General features: G+C 36.4%; 1 protein-coding gene across 1 annotated transcript in view; it reads right to left on the bottom strand.

Moving 5' to 3' along the window:
- Positions 1–20,791, bottom strand: part of LOC145679576 (uncharacterized) — a 694,799-nt gene that overhangs the window by 244,348 nt on the left and 429,660 nt on the right. The window contains exon 8 of the mRNA XM_081750156.1: positions 19,923–20,133. Within this exon, the coding sequence (XP_081606282.1) occupies positions 19,923–20,133 (211 nt within the window). The remainder of the gene's footprint in view (positions 1–19,922; positions 20,134–20,791) is intronic.

Below are 20,791 nucleotides of genomic sequence, written 5' to 3'. Positions count from 1 at the left end.
ATAAACACAGGAGAAACATCTTTTATTGACTAACTGTATGCAACTTATGTTTTAATTAAAAATGTCACAAATTGTCTCTAGAATATAGTAGTGCTTAGTTTCTTAACAAAGCAAATTACTGAAATAACTTTATGTACTTACCTCATTTGGTAATTTTATTCCAGAAAGTTCCAGATAATATCCACATACTTCTTTTCAGATTGTAAAATACATGTCCCACCCACAGTTTCACATTTGTTTTATTAAATAGACACAACACATGCTGTTTCACTATATACACATCAAGCAGCAATTCCTTAATATCTACATAATTTACACGTATCGAACCACACTAATAAAATAAACACACATATAGAATTGTTCAAAGAACCATGTTAATGCGACGTGATTGCCGACTCATCACATCTAGGACTTCAATCGGTGGTAAGTTAATGTCCCAATGTATTGACATCAATGCAAGGCCCGACAATCTTTCATCTCCCATTCTGTTCCGAACAAAAGACTTTACCCTCTTCATTGTAGAAAAAGATCGTTCAGCTGCAGCTGTAGACACAGGTAGAGATGCGAGCACTTTCAACAACATGTGAATGTTGGGATAAAATGCTATCTCACACGAAACAAATGCTTCTACAGCTGTTTTCGGTCTTAACTGTAGTGGTATTGAAGACCACTTCAAACATCAAAGTTGATATTCATTTTCCAGAACTGACGAAAAAACACAATTTTGCAAATATGGTTCAAGCTCTTTCAAGATTTCTGCTCTTTCTTTCGCCAGTTTGCGAGGCAGAAGAATTTCAAAAGCAGCAATCAGTTCAGCAGTTTCTTGAAATCTATTTTCTAGTTGGGTCACTAAATCATCTAAGCATGGAATAAAAGCAGCTCTACGATAGAATTCTTCTGGAGTGCTTGCCGGGTGATTGTCTCGATTCAATTGCTGAAAGCAAGTTCGTGGGATTTTAATCTCTTCATCAAAAAGTTCTTTCGTCATCATACTAGCTTTCACAAATATTTCGTGAAACCTATGTTTCGCATTGCTTCGCAAAATTCTAAATTGAGCAATAATATCGGACACATAAGATATAGCAGAACTCAGATCACTTTCTGGATTCTGTAAGTATGTCGATAAGTTTACTATGAAACCAAGTAAATTTTCACAGACCAAGAGTGATACCAGAAAAGAACCCTTGCTAACAGTAGAGAGTAAGACATTAGCCTCATGTGATATGCCTTTGTCGCTCTCTGTTAAGGTCTGAAGACTAGCAACAATCGGGGTTAGAAGTTCTACAAAGTTGAGAATAGCATCATGTCTCTCCACAAATCTTGTTTCACATAGAGCTAACAATCTGGATCTTTTGCTCTCAGGAAGATACTCTTTTATATTTTGCTTTAAAACATGCGATGCGTATGGATGATTGCGAAAGAAATTAGAAATGTCTTGAACAGTTGACAGTGCATTTCGCGCATAAGGAACTGAAAACGATGATGATAGAGCTAGGTTCAAGCGATGATTAGCACAATGCACGTAAACAGCCTTAGGGTAGATTTCTTTAATTTTTGCTTGCATACCTTTGGACTTTCCTGCCACAGAAGCAGCTCCGTCGTAACCCTGACCAATCAATTTGGACATATCAAGGCCTAACTGTGAACATTTTGAGATAAGACTTTCATATAGCCCTGCTCCAGTAAGATCTAAAACAGGAACAAAGGAAAGAAAATCGTCCCTCAATATGTTTTGCTAATTAACATATCGCACGCATAGAGAAAATTGCTCGGTACCAGAAACATAGAATGTCTCGTCAGCTAGAATGCTAAATGCAACTGAATCATTAACTTCGGAAACTATTTTTTTCAGAGTGAGATTAGCACAAATTTCTATGACTTCATTTTGAATTCAAGAGCTTATATAAGAAGCATTTTTTTTTTACCATTTGTTAAGTGAGCTTTCAAAGTTTCGTCACTGGATGCAAGCAAACGCAGTATGCCCCTGAATTTCTCATCCTTTTCAGATGGTTTCTCTAAACTAAAAACCCCACTGTCCTTATTGCCTCTAAGCGGTATTTCGTATTGTCCACACAATATGATGGTTTTAATTATAGGAAGCAGAGCAGCTCTATTTTCTTCTGCTTCTATTAGGCGTTGAGAGTCTACTTTCTTAGCAATATCATCTTCCTTACCCTGCATCACAGACAAGAAGTTATCAGCGAAAACTGTATATTTTTGTGATAGTCGCTCTGTTCATGTTCAGTAAACCTTTCAATAGCATCTTTCCATCTTACAAGTGGAACACTTACTAAAGAACCCGAAATTTGATTAGAGTCTTTTCCAACGAACTCACTACAAAACTAAACACAGTATCTACAGAAAGCACCATCTAATACTTTGGAGTAAGTAAGCCATTTCCATCTGTCCAACCATTTCGCCTGAAATTTTAAATTTCGTTTTCCAAAAGTCCGAACAGGAAATGCGAATGAAGATGAAGGCCGAAATTCGTGGCACAATATTTCAATCTTTCTTTGCTCTGATGAACACGTGCTACGCGTGTTTTGAGCTATGCATCCAATGTCATTTTCATCTTGTTCCGCAAAATTCGACAGCAAATTTTCAATTTGAGAAACTACATTTTCTGAATGTAAACGTACCGTCTTGTGTGATTCAACATGTGTCCATTCTGTTTCATTGTCGCAAGTAGCCGTAGCAGGAGCAATACCCGTAAAATTACCTTCTTTTAATATTTTACTTACCGGCTTAAAAACCTCGTTTATTTTTGCGTTACGTTTTATTTCTCTTCCACTCAAAACGAAAACAGGAACATTAAAACAACTCACACAATATTAGATGTAAATTAACGGAATCACAAATTTTCGCACCCAACACACGCACACAAGATCCAACTGTTGAATGAAAATGAAAACTGAAACGACGAAGTAAAATCTGAACATTTCCGCTCCTCTTTCGGGATTGACAAAGATTTGATTGTTAAGAGTTTCGGGAGTTGTTGACTGGGGAAATTCTCTGCTGAAGGCGAAAGTAGGTCAACTCGTAGGTCGTTTCAGAACAATGACACTTGTGCAGGAGGAAGGGTGTTGGCCAATTTTTGTTCTCTCTGAATCCAGTACACATTTTTCATCGTAGATGAGAGGGAGGGAGACAAAGAAGACCAAAATCAAGAATATGAATATCAGTTAGTGTTCACCGTGCCACCTTCAGAATAGTGGTGTATCCCAGCTGTTATATTGGAAGGGTTAGAAATTCCATCTCTCGCACTTACTCCACCCCAGCCAATGTTTTTTAATTCTTACGGAGACAAATGGTAAGGGAAAATATGTATTTGGGATAGAATAAACATAATAATTTTCCTTGTGTAATTATTGTAACTATACATTATATAATGAACTATTTCAATTAGAACAGCCGTTTCTACATAAGCTCTCATTACCAAATAAATTGCATCACTTAAATAAAACATTAAATATTTCGGGGGGAGGTTCGGACCCCCGAACCCCCCCCTTCGGTACGTCACTATATCTTGGAAACAGTTAAAGCAATGGAAACGAAAAGTGCTCAATATAATGAGAACAAAATTTCCAATTGAAAACCACAAACAATGTTGCCATAGATGAAGCAGTGTTGCCAACTCAACATAAAATATTTTGTTTGAAATAGCACCATATACAAATGTGCACAGATTTAAAATGCACTATTATCACTAAACATAAGAGTGAAGTGTAGTAGTACAGTGTTGCACACTATTGGAGCTACGTGTAGAATTCAAAATGAAAAATCTTGGTTCGATTCGCCATCAAGTAGTATGATTTTTACACATAAAATAATGGCTGCAGACAGAGATTCATCTTCTGATGGAGAACTTACAAGGCATCGCTTCTCTCTCTCTCCCTCCCTCTCGCTCACACACGCACTTCGTGTTCCAAAGTTAGAACGGAGCAAGAGCCCGATATACTTGGTCTGGAGAATCTAATTAACTGGGAACTTCGGGGATAACATATCCAGTCCTGGTCATCTTTCACAGAAATACTGTTTAAACGCAAGGGAATAAGTAAAATCTCTTTTTTATCCTCTGCGTTACCGAGTCCCAGTCGAGTTACCGGATCACTACGAATTTGAATCAACGCTCCAGTGGTGGTGTATAACCTAACCAACATCATCCGACTGACACGATGATCCGTTTGAGCTCTTACCGTGTTCATTCTATCTGTGCAAATTACGTTATATCCGGAAGAGATGAAATCAATGCTGGATGTTCGGAACAGATAAATCTTCGGAAAAGACTAAAAAATTGTAACCTCTTTGGTTATTTGAAAACATTTTTTTTTATACTAGTTCGACACAAAATTTGTTACCATCCTATAATTCAATGTGTTTTATTCATGTTGAAATTTAAAACATGCTACATCCATGAGGAAATAAACTTTTCCTCTCGAACATTTGTAACTTTTCATTACGATACAGTTTGGACTTTTAATATAGGGCATTTCTGATAGAAATTTGGCAGTAAAATAGAACTCTTCAATTTTCTCTTTCCTTCTTTTTCTCTTTTCTTTTCTTTTCGTTTTTTTGTGTTTGTTTTTTTTTTTTGCTCAGTTTGCATTTGTAGTCTGAAATGGAGTGTATGACTAACGCTATCTACTGGGTATATTAGAATGTATTTTGGATCAGTACGTCCAATGAACACTACCGAATTTCGAATCGAACCACGCGGAAACAAAGTATGTGTGTTAACCTTTTGACATTATCCTAGATGTGTATCGGAGATCTACAGTTCTACTTGAAATTTAGTATGCTATTCATTGTGAAAGTGACATAATGAATGTTTAAAGTATCATCTATATATTCGAATAGTTCTGAAAAAGTGTGTAAAAAACAAACGTTATTCCTATATTACTGTTGGATTTCTGGAAACGGAGCTTTATAGTGTTAGTTTCTTTTCTTACTACGTTTGAATTCCACAGTTTTATCTCTTCCCCCTTTTCTTATTCTTCTTCTCTTCTCTTCTCTCTTTCTCTTTCTCTCTCTCTGCCTCATTTCTAAATCTCTGTATAATAGACATTCATGATTTCAATTTTTCATTGTTTGTGTTTCAGTTTCTCCGTACATTAACTTATGACTCTTGTTTCGTCTCGGTTTTGTTATTTCATTTTATCGAAACTAATACATGTGTAAATTGAAATTAGATTTTGGCTCATGTTGTTAGCTAATTTTAGTATGGGAGAGAAGATAGGAGGAGAGAGAGAGGGGGGTCTTCTTATCTGACACGATTATGGGATAAGGTGTATATTGGGTGGCCTAACTGCACGGCGTTAGCTGTCGCAATTTTTTTGATGCGGAGTGTACATAACGAAAAGTTAACACATATATTTATATACTTGGCTGGATTTCTATTTTTTGTTATTTTAATGTTAAGGTAAATTAGTAAGCCTTGAATATAACTTATAAAATAATAACGTTATTACAATTTACTATATTCCTATCAATCTTTTCATAATGTTATTTAGAGATAACAGAAAGTAGATTGGTCTTGCAATTCGTTGCTCTATATTCATCTGATAAGTATATTAACATAATTGTTTCGTAGCAAATGTATAAAGTTACAATTGGTACATAACGAAATATTTAACAAATATATTACTATACTTGGCTGTACTTCCATCTTTTTCGTTATTTTAACGTTAAGTTAAATCAGCAAGCCTTGGGAATAACCTCTAAAATAGTAACGTTATTACAATATACTATATTCCTATCAATCTTTTCATAAGGTTATTTAATGATAACAGAAAGTAGATTGTTCTTTTGAGACGTTACCGTTATAGTTATCTGATAAGCATAGTAACATTATTGTTTCGTAACAAATATATGGAGTTACAATTGGTACGTAACGCATTCTTTAACAAATATATTACGTTACTTTCGTCTATTTCATTATGTTACAGTTATGTTAAGTTAGCAAGCCCTGGATTTATGACCAACAATCATACCTGTGTGCTAAAGAAGACAGACATAATGATTTTGGAAGAATTGGTGCAATGAGGATTTGGGATAAAATTGGAATATCCCTGTAAAAATGTGCAAAGAAAACGAAAATAACAATTGATATAATCTTCTTCATCACAAACTCACTAGGTTGTGGATCTAAGGTGGGACTCCTTGTCATATAGGTACACATTACCAAGGAATTACCATACATCCGTTCTCCCCTCCCACGTAAGGAACAACAGATTGCTGACAACGTATGTTAAGTGATTATATATATAAAAGCAACAATACTAGTTATGCAACAAAAAGAAGGAGAACTCGTGTTAAGAAGGTAGATATCTCGAGAAGAGTTGATAAAATATTCTCCTAGATTTGTTTTAAACAAATTAATATTCCACAGTGTTGCCTCTTAACTCTTAAGCTAAATAAGGCTGATGGTTAAGGAAATATGAAAGGAGTTGTGGGAATGAGAATATGCTGGGCAATGGGAGAACAACGAGAAGACCCATGAACCTTCCTGGAAAGACACTTGCTCATTCCGGTGACCAATATGGAAAGTTCCTTCACCATGTGGCTCACGTTGTAGCTAGTAGTAGGAAATAGGATACATGGTATTGCCAAACAGTCACATTGGTAAGAGTGTCATTGAACAGATCAGAGACGATCAAAACTAGCACACACTTTTATGGGAGAGCATACACACTAAGTATGCCTGTTACACACTTTTATGGGAGAGCATACAGACATGTCTGGGAACAATAGTACAATCTACATTGAAAGAAATCCCCTCCATCAACCTCCTCTTCCCACTTTGATGTATGAACATACGAAATTATCACAGGGATACTGAAAACAAATAACAAGTAAAATGAAAACTTGTTGTTTACGGGTGCACGTACATTGCCCACAACCGATGAATAATATCGCTCGCCGCCTTGTAAGTAATGGATCCCGGGTTCGATTCGTATTGGTCACAACTGGCTCGAAGCCAACAGAAGGTTATGACCTTATTTGTAGTGGTATCGGTATCAAGAAAGGTCATAAAACTATAACATAATGAGTGCAGTACCCAACATACGAAAATCGAGACGGTGGTTGGCCTCTTCTCTCGCCATGTTGTTCATACTGAATGCAGCTGTCATGGGGCATACAAAAACGACTGATGATAAGTGTCATAACTCTATGAGCGACACATCCTTTGCATTTCAGTGTTGCCACACACCAGTGTGTAACAGACATGCACATGAACATACACATAGCCATATAGAGTATTTCAAGGTAAAGTGGAATAATTGTGCTGGTTGTCACGTCTCTTCTTTTCTCACTATCGTGCAATGGCGTCATATCGTATTTTGCCTAGAGGGCAAAGACTCCCCCGGCGGCATAAGTGTTTTATGTTTTTGATTGGTATATTAGTAGACAATTGATAAAAGCATATGTGTTTCTCAAACTCAGGAGGGACACTTGTTTCCCTGACCTCCACAAATGACGCCCTCGTATCATGCTGTAAGGTACAAGAGTGACAGATCTTCAATGGCATTGAATTCGTATGTCTAATATCCGCGAAGTGTCAGTAGCAAGTTGCTTTGTGTTACTTTTCATTTGCAACCCTCTTTCTCAGTTGTGTTCACTAACCGTATTAATCTCACATCGGGACTGTTGAGTGGTAGGATCAAAATGGCCAACTATCAAATTGAGGAAATAGCGAATATAGTTTTCGTGTATGGCGAAGCTGATGGGTGTGGGCGACCGGCTGTCAGATTATAGCAAACAAAATTCTGCACGAGACAAACACCTCATCTTTCCGTGTTTAAGAATATCTATATGCGATTACGCGGAACTAGATCTTCATTACCACATATGCACGCCAGCGGTATTTCGATATTCAATTATTTTACCAGGATTCTTGGAGAAGATTCCGCTAGAACTTCGTCAGCATATTTGGTTCCAACATGACGAAACTGTTCTATTTGTCACATGTACGGGAATACCTGAATCATGCGTATCCGGAACAAAGGATAGTGCCAGGTAATCCCATGAGATATCCTGCTTATTCACATGACCTAAACTCATTACACTTCTGTGGGGGTTTATGAACGCCCTGGTCTACAAAACACCTGCACTGTCTGAGGAAAGGCTAGTTTCAACAATTGAGGGGCTTAGTGGAAAAGGGGCGTATCCCACATTTTAATGTCTTCAGAAACAGAAGGTTTTGCGTTGCAACTGACAAAAGTTTTACTATGGAGGAAAGGTACATAATTATAACCACATATATTAGAGGAAGGTCTGATATGTTTCAGAAAAAATCATCATGCATCTTTAAGAAAAAATAAACATAAGATATGCACATGATCATGGTTTCCAAACTAATACGAGCTTTCTATATTAACGGATCAAAATGAAAGTTCCAATACGCGAATATGTATGTAACTTACAGAATAACACAACAGAGTAGACCATGTTCGTCTATGCAAATAACGTTTACGTACTCTACTCAGTGAGAAAGAAATCCACACAAGTTCGTGTAGCCACGCATATAACATGTTTTAGAGAACAAAAATATTTCCTTTGTACGGCAGCACCCTAATATTCTAGAACCGTACACACTATAAACACAACACTGCAGACGGGTATCATACACATTATACTGCACAATAAACCATTATCCAGGGCACAGTACTCACGTCCCTAAAGAGACACTTCACACTAACACTCGAGATCGCTACTGTCAATATCCTCTACCCCGTACATAGTTCCTGTCGCCGTTATTGCATTTTAGAGATCTGTAATATTCGTGGTGGATTGGTGGAATGTAGTTTAACATGCTCATTAGATTATCATACTTAGGACTCTGAATAGGTCTTCCTTGAGGAAAAGCATATCTAGCAGAGAGCGCGGTCGTCCTCTTCTTTGCTGCAAACGTAGAGTACTCAAAGGCTCACACGTGGAGTATGTATATTTCACCTGGACTAGTTGGCTGCCTTTCATAAATTTCATGCCAGTCGTTGCTCTCATATTGAAGACTTTCCCATCTTCTGTTTTCTTGCTAAATATCAGAACATACCGCAACGCTGAAACAACCTTCATGACTCCGGTTGACATTTCGATGACTTAAAATGGCTTCTTTTTAAGCTCTGTCTTTATCAGAGTGACTTGTGCGGGGGTGTACACAGATTGTTTTCCTCTTCGTTCTCTCTATGATACCGAAATCAGCATCGCAGGGAAGGAATATATGACCAAGAACCAAAACTAGGTTCTATTGTCTGGAGGTCGGTGACATCTAACAAATACAGTCCCATAATGACCGAATATTAATTTTGCCCGACGCTCGAATCACTGTACACTAGTATGTCTGTTGCGAATGTCTCTCTCTGGTAGGTGCATCATCACTCGAAGAATAAAGCTTGCAATTTCATCACTGTTACGAGAATGAACAGATTTTGACCAGACACACATAACAGCAGAATCAGCATGACAGAAATGGAACCCGAAACAATATATCCACAACTGCCGCAAATAGAAAACAGTTCGCGTGCTTATCATCGGTGTAGGGAGTGTTTGTTTCAGATCCATAGCAGCAACTATGGTGCTGCTGTTAATATATTTGCATTCCTATTTTGCATTTCTCAAAGATTGGTAGGCTGCTTCGGCTTTATGAATATGTATATGATATTCAGGTGGTCTAGGTTCTATGTGTAGCATCGAATCACAAGTTTTACAAGTGTCGGTGCTTGACATTTTAAATGTGATGTTAAATTCATTATTCAACACATATCGATATGTATGTAATTTCACTGGACCGACTTCCTTTTGTTCACATTGTTCTACATATAAATCGTACATTTGTTGTAAAGAATGCACCGAAACTACAGCATGTATATATGAGCGTTCAGGGTATGCAGCTCTGCTGTAGTGAGAACAGTATCTTGGAAACGACCTAAAGTGATTTCTGACAATATCTAGTTTTTCTTCCGAAATAGCATGGCGGGGGTGTTGATGTTTACCTGGATGGTCCTCTTTGGGAGAAAGCAACGGTTTCGGAGGTATATCTTTGGTATGTGTTCTATAATCACCACGGGCGGTAAGCATCTACGTTCAGTGATACCATAGGTATTGCAGAATGCTTGCTTGACATACATTAACTTTCATTCCAGATGACAGATGAAGAACATAATGAAAAGTATTGGCGCACCCGAAGACATTTACATTCTTCCTGTCTTTAATGTACACACGTTCACATTCTGACCTCCTCATTAGCCCAAATAGATAGACATTTTGCGTGTTCAAATCTTGCATGTTGTAAAACGAACTTAAAATATTATCGTTGGTTTCAGAATCGATATCCTAAAAGTAGCCTATCTACACCACACAGTTTTAGAATACCTCACATCAGTTCGTATTTTATCCGGTACTTCCTTACCTATGGGACCAATGTAAATCTACTCTGTGTTGCTATTAAGCTTACATTCATTATCCTTCCATTTGTCTTCGTTTCGTTGTCTGTTTCGTGGTTTAACAGGCGAATTTCCTAGACTGGAATTACTTTCCACGTCCTGCTTAGCGGCCATTATTACTTTCAACAGCAATGTGTATCAGCGGTCACGCTTGACCGATTTCTAGACTGATAACCAATGACAGATACTGTTATATCACCATAAACTCACATTATTATAGATAGAAGCGGGATACGTCATTTTTCCACTCACGAGTTGCGGCTGAAAGGGGATACGTCAGTTTTCCACTAACATTTTTGATACAAAATTTTCTTAATTTTCGTCCTACCCTTATGGGATCCATACTATACGGAGTTGAATACTAACATTTCTGCTCAATATACTGGATAGTTCCCTGTAACAAAATTTGTAGATATCTCGATTTTCCAAATTTTGTGGGATACGCCCCTTTTCCACTAAGCCCCTCAATTGTTGCCCTAGCCATCAGGATTGTTCTGTTTATATCAAAATGTTTAAAACAAATGATTAAAACTTGTTTTAAACAATTGATTTTGTTTAAAACAAATTTGGTATATTTCAAACATTTTGCTTTAAACAGTGTATTTTTTAAGACTTGGTTTAAACATAGGTTTATTTTTATTTTATTTTATTTTTGTAAAAAAAAAAAATCTGCCAGAAAAAGAAAATTGTCATAAGTGTTCACTATTCCGAAGACTATTTTCTTCCTATGTGAATATTTTGATTTCTCGTGGCTACAGCAGGTCAATGTAGTGATGTACAATTTATTTTCTCATTTTCCCCTTATTTTTAACGTATATTCTGTTGTTTAAATGCTTCTCAGTTAACTTGCGGGAAAGTGTCGCAGTCGAAGGTTGGACTACTTGTAAAATTGATATTATAAAATAAATAAAATAACTATCATGGAAACAAATTTTTGTGTTGTATTCAGAAAACAAACAAAAGGTTATTTGCTAAATTGCTTTTCTGAAATTAAAATATCGCAGGCATTCGTTGATACAGTACATTTAGAGCAAATTTATTAAAGTAAATCAAATTCCATCACATAAGAAAACGACCATACGAGCTCGTTGCAAAACGTGTAAAAAAGATATGGTTACTTTAGTTCAAAGAATGAAGAATTATTATGAAAAATTCAATGGGGTGAAAAAAACTGGAAACCCAAACAAATGGTAAAATTGTTGATCCGAAAATTGTTTCTGATGATTCTAACGTCAGTAATGTGGTTGAGATGCAACTGGAAACTTCAGGTAAAAATTAATTTTGTATCAACAATATGTTTTTCATTATATTATGAAAATTTTATTTCGTCCCTCTTCCCCAAATCAGTTCTAAATTTTCTTAAAAACTACATCTTGGCATAGCATCTATGAAGGGACCAGGCGAGAAAGCGCAAGGTATGGCAATCGCCCGCGTAACTAACCATTAAAGCGTGATACCTATTGTAAGATCAGTGCCAAACGTCAGTGTCTCGGACAATTTGATCTCAATTTGTTCGTCTGTCTGTATGTATGCACCACGCTACAGGGCGCAATTTTCGGTCTTCTAACATTAAATTTTGAGGGTAGAGGCACGAGACATCGGAATTTGCTGTACAGATTTTGACTGCGATCAAAATTAGTGGTTCCGACAAACAAAAGCCCTGTCTCATAGCCTTGTTATTGATGCAAGACTGTAATCAATCAAACTAAACAAACTAATTAGAGATCATCCGCTCATTACCCTGAATTTCAGATTTGGGGGCAGTAATGCAGATTTAGAAACCTTTTGCTGAGCGATGTCCAAAATAAAAAATTTGAAGTCCTTACACCGAATAAATACGGATTTTGATCAGCTATAATTAGTGCTCTCAAACGGGTCGGGTTGTCGGGTCAGGCCACTCGGGTCAGTTCGGGTCGGGTCAGGTCAACTGAGTTTAGGTTGAGCTTAAACTCGACTGGAGTCGAAAGTTGCTGTTTTTCACTAGCTGCCTAATTAAAAACAGTAATTTTAAATTGATTTTGTGGAAACCATAAATCTATTTTGAACACTTGCAGCTAGAGTTTTTATGGTAAGTGCTTATTTTTGTACTTGTGTGTACTTTAATTTTTGAATGTGGAAGATCGATTTTGCCAATCGACTGTAATATTAATATCTACGCCAATATGGGGTCTGGATTTAGAACAAAACTAGATATTGTTTAAGCAAGGCCAAAAAAAGATTGGATTTGGAAGACCAAGCCCAAGCGGGGCCGCAGTGGCTCAGTGGTAGAGAATTCATCTCTGGTGAGTGATGTCCATGGTTCGATCTCAGCTTGTGCTAAGTGGGCTTTGTAGAGGAGAAAGCCGTGTAGTGGGTTTTCTCGGGGTTCCCCTGTTTCCTCCCACTTTCTTCATTCCACCATTTCATTCATTTCTCATCATCACCATCTCCCTTAGCCTCGGTGTAGAATTGAGGGACCTTAAACTGAATATTTCATTTCATTTCACCAAGCTCAAGAACACGATACAAGACCAAGATAAAGGTTGGATATGCATACTGTATTTTTAAATTTTCAATTACAAAATTCATATTATGTATTTCTTACCTGCAACTATATATACTGTAAAATATGTTTTAATTACCGAGAAAGAAGAATCAACGTGGCGCGGGTCCCGGAATCATAAGAACCAGCCACGTAGCCAGGATTTCGTAAAGGGGGAGAGCGTGGCACGAAGTACTGTAGTCATCAACCAGAGGCTGGATTATTCTAAACTATTTTACTGGAACCTATATTGATTCGTTTAGCCAGGATTTTGTAATGTGGGGGGGGGGGGGGCGAAGGGTAACATGAAATACTGAAGGCCCAGGAGCTCCATCAATCTAAACTACTTTACAGGCAACGTGTATTGGTTTGGTAGGACAATAAAATGAGCGTATGTTAGTAGTATTTTAATATGAAACTATGAAGAAATTTCGAGTAAAGGAATGAAAAATAGTATTGAAAAACATTTCACAATATTTACATTTCTTCCTCTGTTCATTCAAATATAACAATTTTCCTTTCATTATGACCTCAACTATTATAAAAAACACATATTCACTACCGGTATTATAAAAAGTACATATTCAATAATGACTTGCAAAATATTTTAAAATATTTGCCTTCCCTTTTCTGCTGATTCAAATGTTAACAGAACTATCTATCCACATAACTTTTTTGTTTTCAGTATTCCGCCAATTACTGTCTGCTCCAAATGACAGGTTAAAGTAGCAGTAGAAAACCGCTTCTGAAATAACATGTTTGATACTGCAGAGAAGCAATGACGAAAAATTATGGTAAAAAATTTCTACGCTGTTACAGAATGGCACTATGGTTTCCAAAGCTTGAAATTTCCCTGACTAGTAGCAGAAATTCTGAAAATTTCGTAACTTTTCTAGAAATTTCAAATTCCATGACCTTTCCAGGATATCCCGCTCATTCGCCACCATGTATTGCAAGTAATACAAATCTCCTCATAAGAAAGAGTAACCAAATGCTTGCTCTATCTTTCTATTTTTAACGCTAATTCTTCTTTTTCTCAATTTTTTTGTTTCATCCTTCCTTAATTTTTTTCATTTCTGGTCTCGAAGGGGGGTCCAAATCCCCCGGAGCCCCCCTTGGCTACTTGCCTGTAAGAACCTATTTTGGAATGAAAGTTGAAGGGTTGGAAGAAATCGCAGGTGTTCTCCCGTTTCCTCAACCCTTATCATTGTACTTAAACGATTTCCTTTTGTCTCCGCCAAGAGACTCTTGCTACTGCCTTCCAAGCAGGTGAGAACACTGACCTTCAAGAAAAATTTCGTCACATAGAACTAAAGCAAGAAAAAAATTCTCCCACGTCGGACGTTGGTATCAGTTATAAAAAGAAATAACCAAACCTCAAAAGTGCCAAATATTCCCTAAGATGCATATGAGTAAATCCATGCAAAGCGATCGAGAAAAAAGAAAAATTACCGCTCGACCATTTTTAGGCTCTCAAACGGGTCGGGTTATCGGGTCGGGTTTTCCGAGTCGGGTCTTCGGGTCGGGTCATTCGGGTCTGTTCGGGTCGGGTTGTCGGGTCGAGTCACTGGGGTGGGGTCATGGGTCGGGTCACTCGGATCGGGTCGGGTCAGTCAATTCGGGTCACGGTTCGGTCTTCAACCCGACCCTACCCGTCCCGTTGAGAGCACTAGTTATAATCCATTTCCATTGCCCGTAAAGAGCTATAGTCCTATATTGCTCTCTTGTATATCTTTTGGCCCAAGGATTCCAAAGATGGCTCTACTTTCGAGTTTCTAGCCTGCTTAAAATTCTGGAAATTGGGCCGAAGCTACTTTCCAGTTTTAATAATCTATATGTTCTCTGAATTTATTCGGTGTAAGATCCTCAAGCTTGTTCTGTTGCACTTTGCTTATCAAAATATTTCTAAAACTGCTTTATTGCCGCCAAATTCGGAAATCCAGAGTGGAGATGGGGCAGTTTCTCTCCTGTTCCACTAACACCCCTGTCTAGCAGCTGTCACATGAAACTGTCCCACGCCATTTCGCATGGTTTTAGTTACATTTGTCTTGACTGCGAAGATATTACCTTTTGAAATAGAATTAATTTGCTGAGAAAAGCTGAACTTTACTGAAAATGGATTTGCATCCATTGTGCTCTGAACGCTCTAAATATTACGTTTCTTCAATAAATTATTGACTCAAAAAACAACTAATTACATAGGCTTGCAGAAAATATTCTAAAGTTAGCACAACGTGAAGTGTGGTTCAAACAATACTTTTCGAGAATTTATAATTTTAAAATAATTTTATTAGCATCAGTGTTCTGAAAGAGTAATCAAATTTTGCAACAAAAATATCACCCGCCTCTACGAAACGAGAGCTTAGGTCCTAAAGACGTAACTAGAAAACTTTCAGAAGCGGTAACTCCGAAATGACTTGATAGGACTAAAATAACCGCACATCCGTATTTCTGGTAAAATTCTAGCCTTAAAACATGTAACATGACTCCCTTTACATTTGAAATTTCGAATATCAATTAAAGATGTTTGCCATGATGCTTGATAGCACCATCTGATGTGTCAGACCACTTCCAAGTTTCATCATTCTCCCTCAACCCGTTCTCAATACACAAGGATGGTGGGGACATTTGTTTTGCCATGTATATTGATAGATTGTGTGAAATCTCTATAGTAGGTTTAGTTTAAAATCTACCTAAAACGCTTATTACAACCAAGAAAGTACTTACGAGAGTCACTGGCAAAGGGTGTAATAAAAGGGGGCCGTGATATGAAATAAGTTGAAAATTACTAATCTATACTGAAATATTCTGTACCCACACAATGTAGTCTTAACGAGAATAAAATAAATGAAAAGGTCGGCTGCATCAGTAAAAAAGTCTTAATAAATACGTTATTACATAATTTTGAAATATATTTAAACTCTTGTTTTAAACTGCTCAAAACGTTTAAAACATGGTTTTCTCGTGTGTGTTTTAAAATATGTTTAACACATCTTGAACACCTTTTTCATGTTTTAAACATATGTTTTGTTCTTTAACTGTATTTTCTCCAACCCTCCTAGCCATAGCATCAGTGATGCACCACATATCTTAAAAACGTGGTCGCCGTTGCAATGCATGTCTTGACGCCAGAAGACGGCGTTTAGAGCAGCTTCTCTAGAGATGCGTATAAAGCTATTTCCTGCATGTGTAGTAATGTTCACATTTCATCGCTTTTGTTTTTATTGTTTTATTGTTATACAATCAATCACAATTGACATAATCACCACTATCTGTCATCTACATTGAATTCCCATTAGCACATTCCATCAATATTTACGTTTTGCATATTTGGACAAACCGTTATGTTCGAGCATTTCTGGGAACCTCTTATACCTACTGTCTAATATAATATAATAAGATGCAGCTTCAGCTCAATGGCTTGTCCCTCAAAGTTCCTCTCCTCACGGTTTTGAATAGTCGTGACTATAGGTCCATACGAACATTTTTCCTTATTTTATGTAAAGAAACACTAAAGATAATTTTTGTTTTTCTCTTATCCTTACAAATTACCAAAGAGAAAAGCCTGAGCTAGTAAAGAAAAGAAAAGAAAAAGAATAATAGCTTTCTTCAGTGGCGAATTTTGGAGAATAGTGTTGTCCTACGAGGTGGAAAGTTGTTACATATATATGTTAATGGCAGTGCTGTAATGGGAGAATGGGGAACTGTTTCAGATTTTTTTTTTTTTTTTTTTTACAATAATTTGAGCCGTTTTAGAGGTATAAGACATTCTAACCGTGTAGACTCGGTCAAAATTTGGGGTCATACGGGTTCTGAGTTATCCTAGGAGGTTGAGACCATATGTTTTGTGGTCGATTTAAGGTCATAATCAGCTAAAAGATAACAATATCTGGCAGCGTTCTTGAGATACGATTGTCCGTAAGGTTGTGTTGAAATCCGCATCGAGCAGTAGAACAGAACCGCCATTTTCAACACTGCTAGTCCAAATTGTTGCACGGTGTTGCGTCTTCGTATATGTATGCATGTATCTTAATGACGTTGATGTAATAAGGTAAGTTTTGGATTATGTTATGTTTCGTAGACATGGGCCATTTTTTTCCCATCAAAGTTCGGGCGAATCTTAGGTGGTCTGAGTTGTCGTAGGAGGTTGGAACTTAATATAGGTATACATAAATTTTGTGAAGTATTTGAAGTCGTAAATTACTAAAGAATCAGTTTTGAAACCCCTGAGCCGTTTCTGTCGCAATATCTTGAGCCGTTTCAGTGATACGAGCCTAGACATACCTCATTTTTGTATCTCAAGCAATATAAAAATTTGTGTTTCTGAAGCTGATAAAATCTTTCAAACTGTCTTAATAACTGTTGTGTTTGCTACAGGCATGTTTCTACAAGAGCATGTACATATCATGTAAAAGGTGAAGTCAGTCAGATCTGATGAACATGGTGGATAGGCTAGCCCAATTTTTGCAGCTTCGTTTATTCACACACTGTCATAAACATGATTAGAACTTTTCTATTGAGCAATACCTAAGAAACAGTGTATATTTCTGTACATTGACAATTTTCTAAATTCTTGGCCGTGATGGAATCGCCTGGATTAAGTAAGCAATAATGGATCAATGTAACTACGAAGCAGAATTTAGATCATAGTCACCATAAACTTTTTGAAAGTATCACCGTGTATGGAAATATTTGGCGAGTGAACCGGTGATCCAACAATTGGTATTGTGTGTCGTTACCGTACAAGACTCATACTTTTATATTTGTGAACATGTTAAAAAATAGCTCTTTTTTAGAGTAGCAGCACTATATAGCAGAATTGAAAACTCCGATTTCTATGGTCATCGGTCAATTTATCCATCTGTTCACCTTTTCTAGATTCTCTTGAAAAGCAATGCTATATTCTATAGATTAACTCCTGGTTTCTCAACAACCTCTTGCGTCATTTTTCACGTATCTGCTTCGGAGATCAACTATACTTCATAGTCGCAAACAACCGATTGAGATCTGTGAACTTTCTTATCCTCCAATAATAATTTACCACGACAGAATTTTGGGGATCAAATTACATCGTATATTCCCTATCATTGCATTATTTTGTCCCTCACCTTCTTAATATATCGAATTGTTTTTCGACTCTGATCTAATTTGTTACGTTAAAGTAGATTTTCAATACCAAATGTAACACCTAAAAACAACACGTTAAAGTATGGAGGACCTCCAAGTCAATAGAATGTGCCCACTTTAAAGACATCCTTTCCGTCCGATGTGCTGGTGAATGGTACTCATAGGATGGAGGTAGTTCCATCAGGTAGTGAACCTACTCTTAGGAATCTGCTGGACTTCAAGAACGATACTGAGCTTGCTCCAGAACAAACGTATTTTAGTTAATATCTCCCTAAATTTCTAGTCGTTGAGCCATCCTCTTTAATATAGCTCGAGAAATGATCGTATCAAGAGATCAATACACACATAAATAAAACATGATCAAAATTTCTTGAGTCAATTTTTATAAATCACTTTTCACCTTATTCTTTCCCATTCAAGACAATCATCTACGTGACATTGAAACTATGGTAATAAACGAAATTTATGAACCTGTTATATTTACAGATGCAATAACAAGTATGATATTGATAATCAAGTGCAGTGGACCGGAAGTACAATGAATATATTGCAGTAGTCAATATAAATAGGCAGCATAACAGATATAAATAGTCAACTAGTATAATAGTGCAAACGTATCTGGCAATACTAAAACTATTGATTACTATGAACTACAGTCGTTTCCTCTTAAAACGACATACAGTCAATAATCTGAACAAATCGAAGAAGGATACTAAATTTGATATTGATGATTTAGGTATGAAACTATAAAAAATAATCTCAACAATATGATATTATGATGTATACTAAATTCTAATATTTCATATATTGTGAATAATACAAAAATAGGAAATATATTATAGTAAATAAAGTGTATACACATTATTACATAATAGATAGAGTTATGTTATTGTACACATAAATCAATATTAAATGAACATTATATCGTAATATAAAAGTCCGATTTAAAGGATTTATCAAGTTATTGTATATCAGAGTGATCCCCATGCTTTTCTTTTCAGGCGTATATAAATAGAACTTTTTGAAAGTAATTTTAATGACAGCAGAATTGTTTCTTTTCAGTTTTTAGTACGTTTTGTTTTGTTTGTAAATTAAAGAAAGTCTATTTTTAATACTTATTTTATTTTATTAAGCATATGTGTCATTTCTGTGACAATCCTTTCCTCAAAATTATTAAATTTTCTGTATGCCGACTGGATGGCTTAAGCCCTTCCTACCAGCTGGTAAAAAGTTTAGTTTATAAGCAACACGCAAATGTGAGAAACATGAATTAATAAGCGCGGTAAATATAGACCCAAGGCAAATAAATGCACATGAATTGTATGTTGCAGTGCTCACCGAATGGATATAACAGGAAATTTCAATTGAGGTTCCTGAATAATACCATTACTTTTGCTATCATTAATAATATAGTGCGACCGAAGCCACAGAAATTTAGTATGGTTGGTATGTCAGTATAACAGCAGATTAATGTACTAGACTTGTATATGTACTAACTTGTTCAAAAGCCCATGGCCACCTAAGATATAATCTTCCAGTGTTAATTAAGTGTGGTTGCATAATCTGAAGGAGAAAGTTAATGTTTAACACCTGAAGTACTGCGTCGAAATTTCATTTATAATTAATATTAAAAGTAATTTGTAAAATAAATATTATAGCTCAAATAATTTCAATATATGCATTTCAGGCAGTTAATATATAATTCTGACATACTTGTTATTTAGCCTAAATACGTTACAATTACAGATACATTATTCAATTACAACAATTAAAGTGACCTTTAGTATTAAATTATTACTAGTAATCTTTGAGGATTGTGAATCAATGCTTACTTGTCAAAGTCGTGAAAATGAGAGGCAATATTAATACGCCGTTGTTTAATTTTCTTCTTCAGCCTGTCAACAGCTTCTTCACATATATCACGGACTTGTGGCTTCTCCTCAGCCCAGTTTATCTGCCCTTTTGGTGGAAGCGTCAGTATTTCGTGTGTTGGTAGATCTACTTTGAGATCTGGACATCTTTCTAAGTTCTTCACGCATGCAGCTGTTTGAAACAAACAACAATGTCAAATTACTGAAAACAATATTTAATACACAGAGTTTTGCTCGCCTAAGGCATAATTAATTACTAATTTCAAACGATTGCGCTCATGTTTATCAGTAAACGCGACAAGGTGTCGGACCAATCTATATGAGATGTGATTTGTATATATCTTTTGTTTGTATACCAAAAGTAGAGTACCAGTAAAGAGTGCAGTTGAATAGTGGCAAATAGTACTACGAAATTCAAGCTGCACGTAGTGAAACATTTATTTGTATTAATGTGTAAGGAAGGTTGCTTAGTTAATAAACCAATTATTGGTTTTGAACAAAATAACTTGGCGGTTAGAGTTGTTTAAATACATGGTGATTCTATAGTCACTATATATTTCAATTAAATTTCACTATACAATAGACAAGGAGATAGTGGTTATAGAATTCAGCAGATGAAATTCCAATACATTTTAAGGTGGTGGACCGCCCTCTACCATAGGAATACTATGGGCCTCACTTGATCCCACTTTTGTGTCCTTGTGTTCATGGTCCAGGAGTGCATAGAACCACTCTAGGGGAGCATATGACCTTACCCCAGGGCAATGGTCATCTTGGCTTACCCCAGGAGAAGTGTATAGGACCTGAACTTGTACCTCTACGTGTATGGA

The sequence above is a fragment of the Thermobia domestica genome, chromosome 1, assembly GCF_964235325.1.
Source record: "Thermobia domestica chromosome 1, izTheDome1.hap1.1, whole genome shotgun sequence".
Classification (NCBI taxonomy): Eukaryota; Metazoa; Arthropoda; class Insecta; order Zygentoma; family Lepismatidae; genus Thermobia; species Thermobia domestica.
This window is presented reverse-complemented; position numbering and strand designations above follow the sequence as displayed.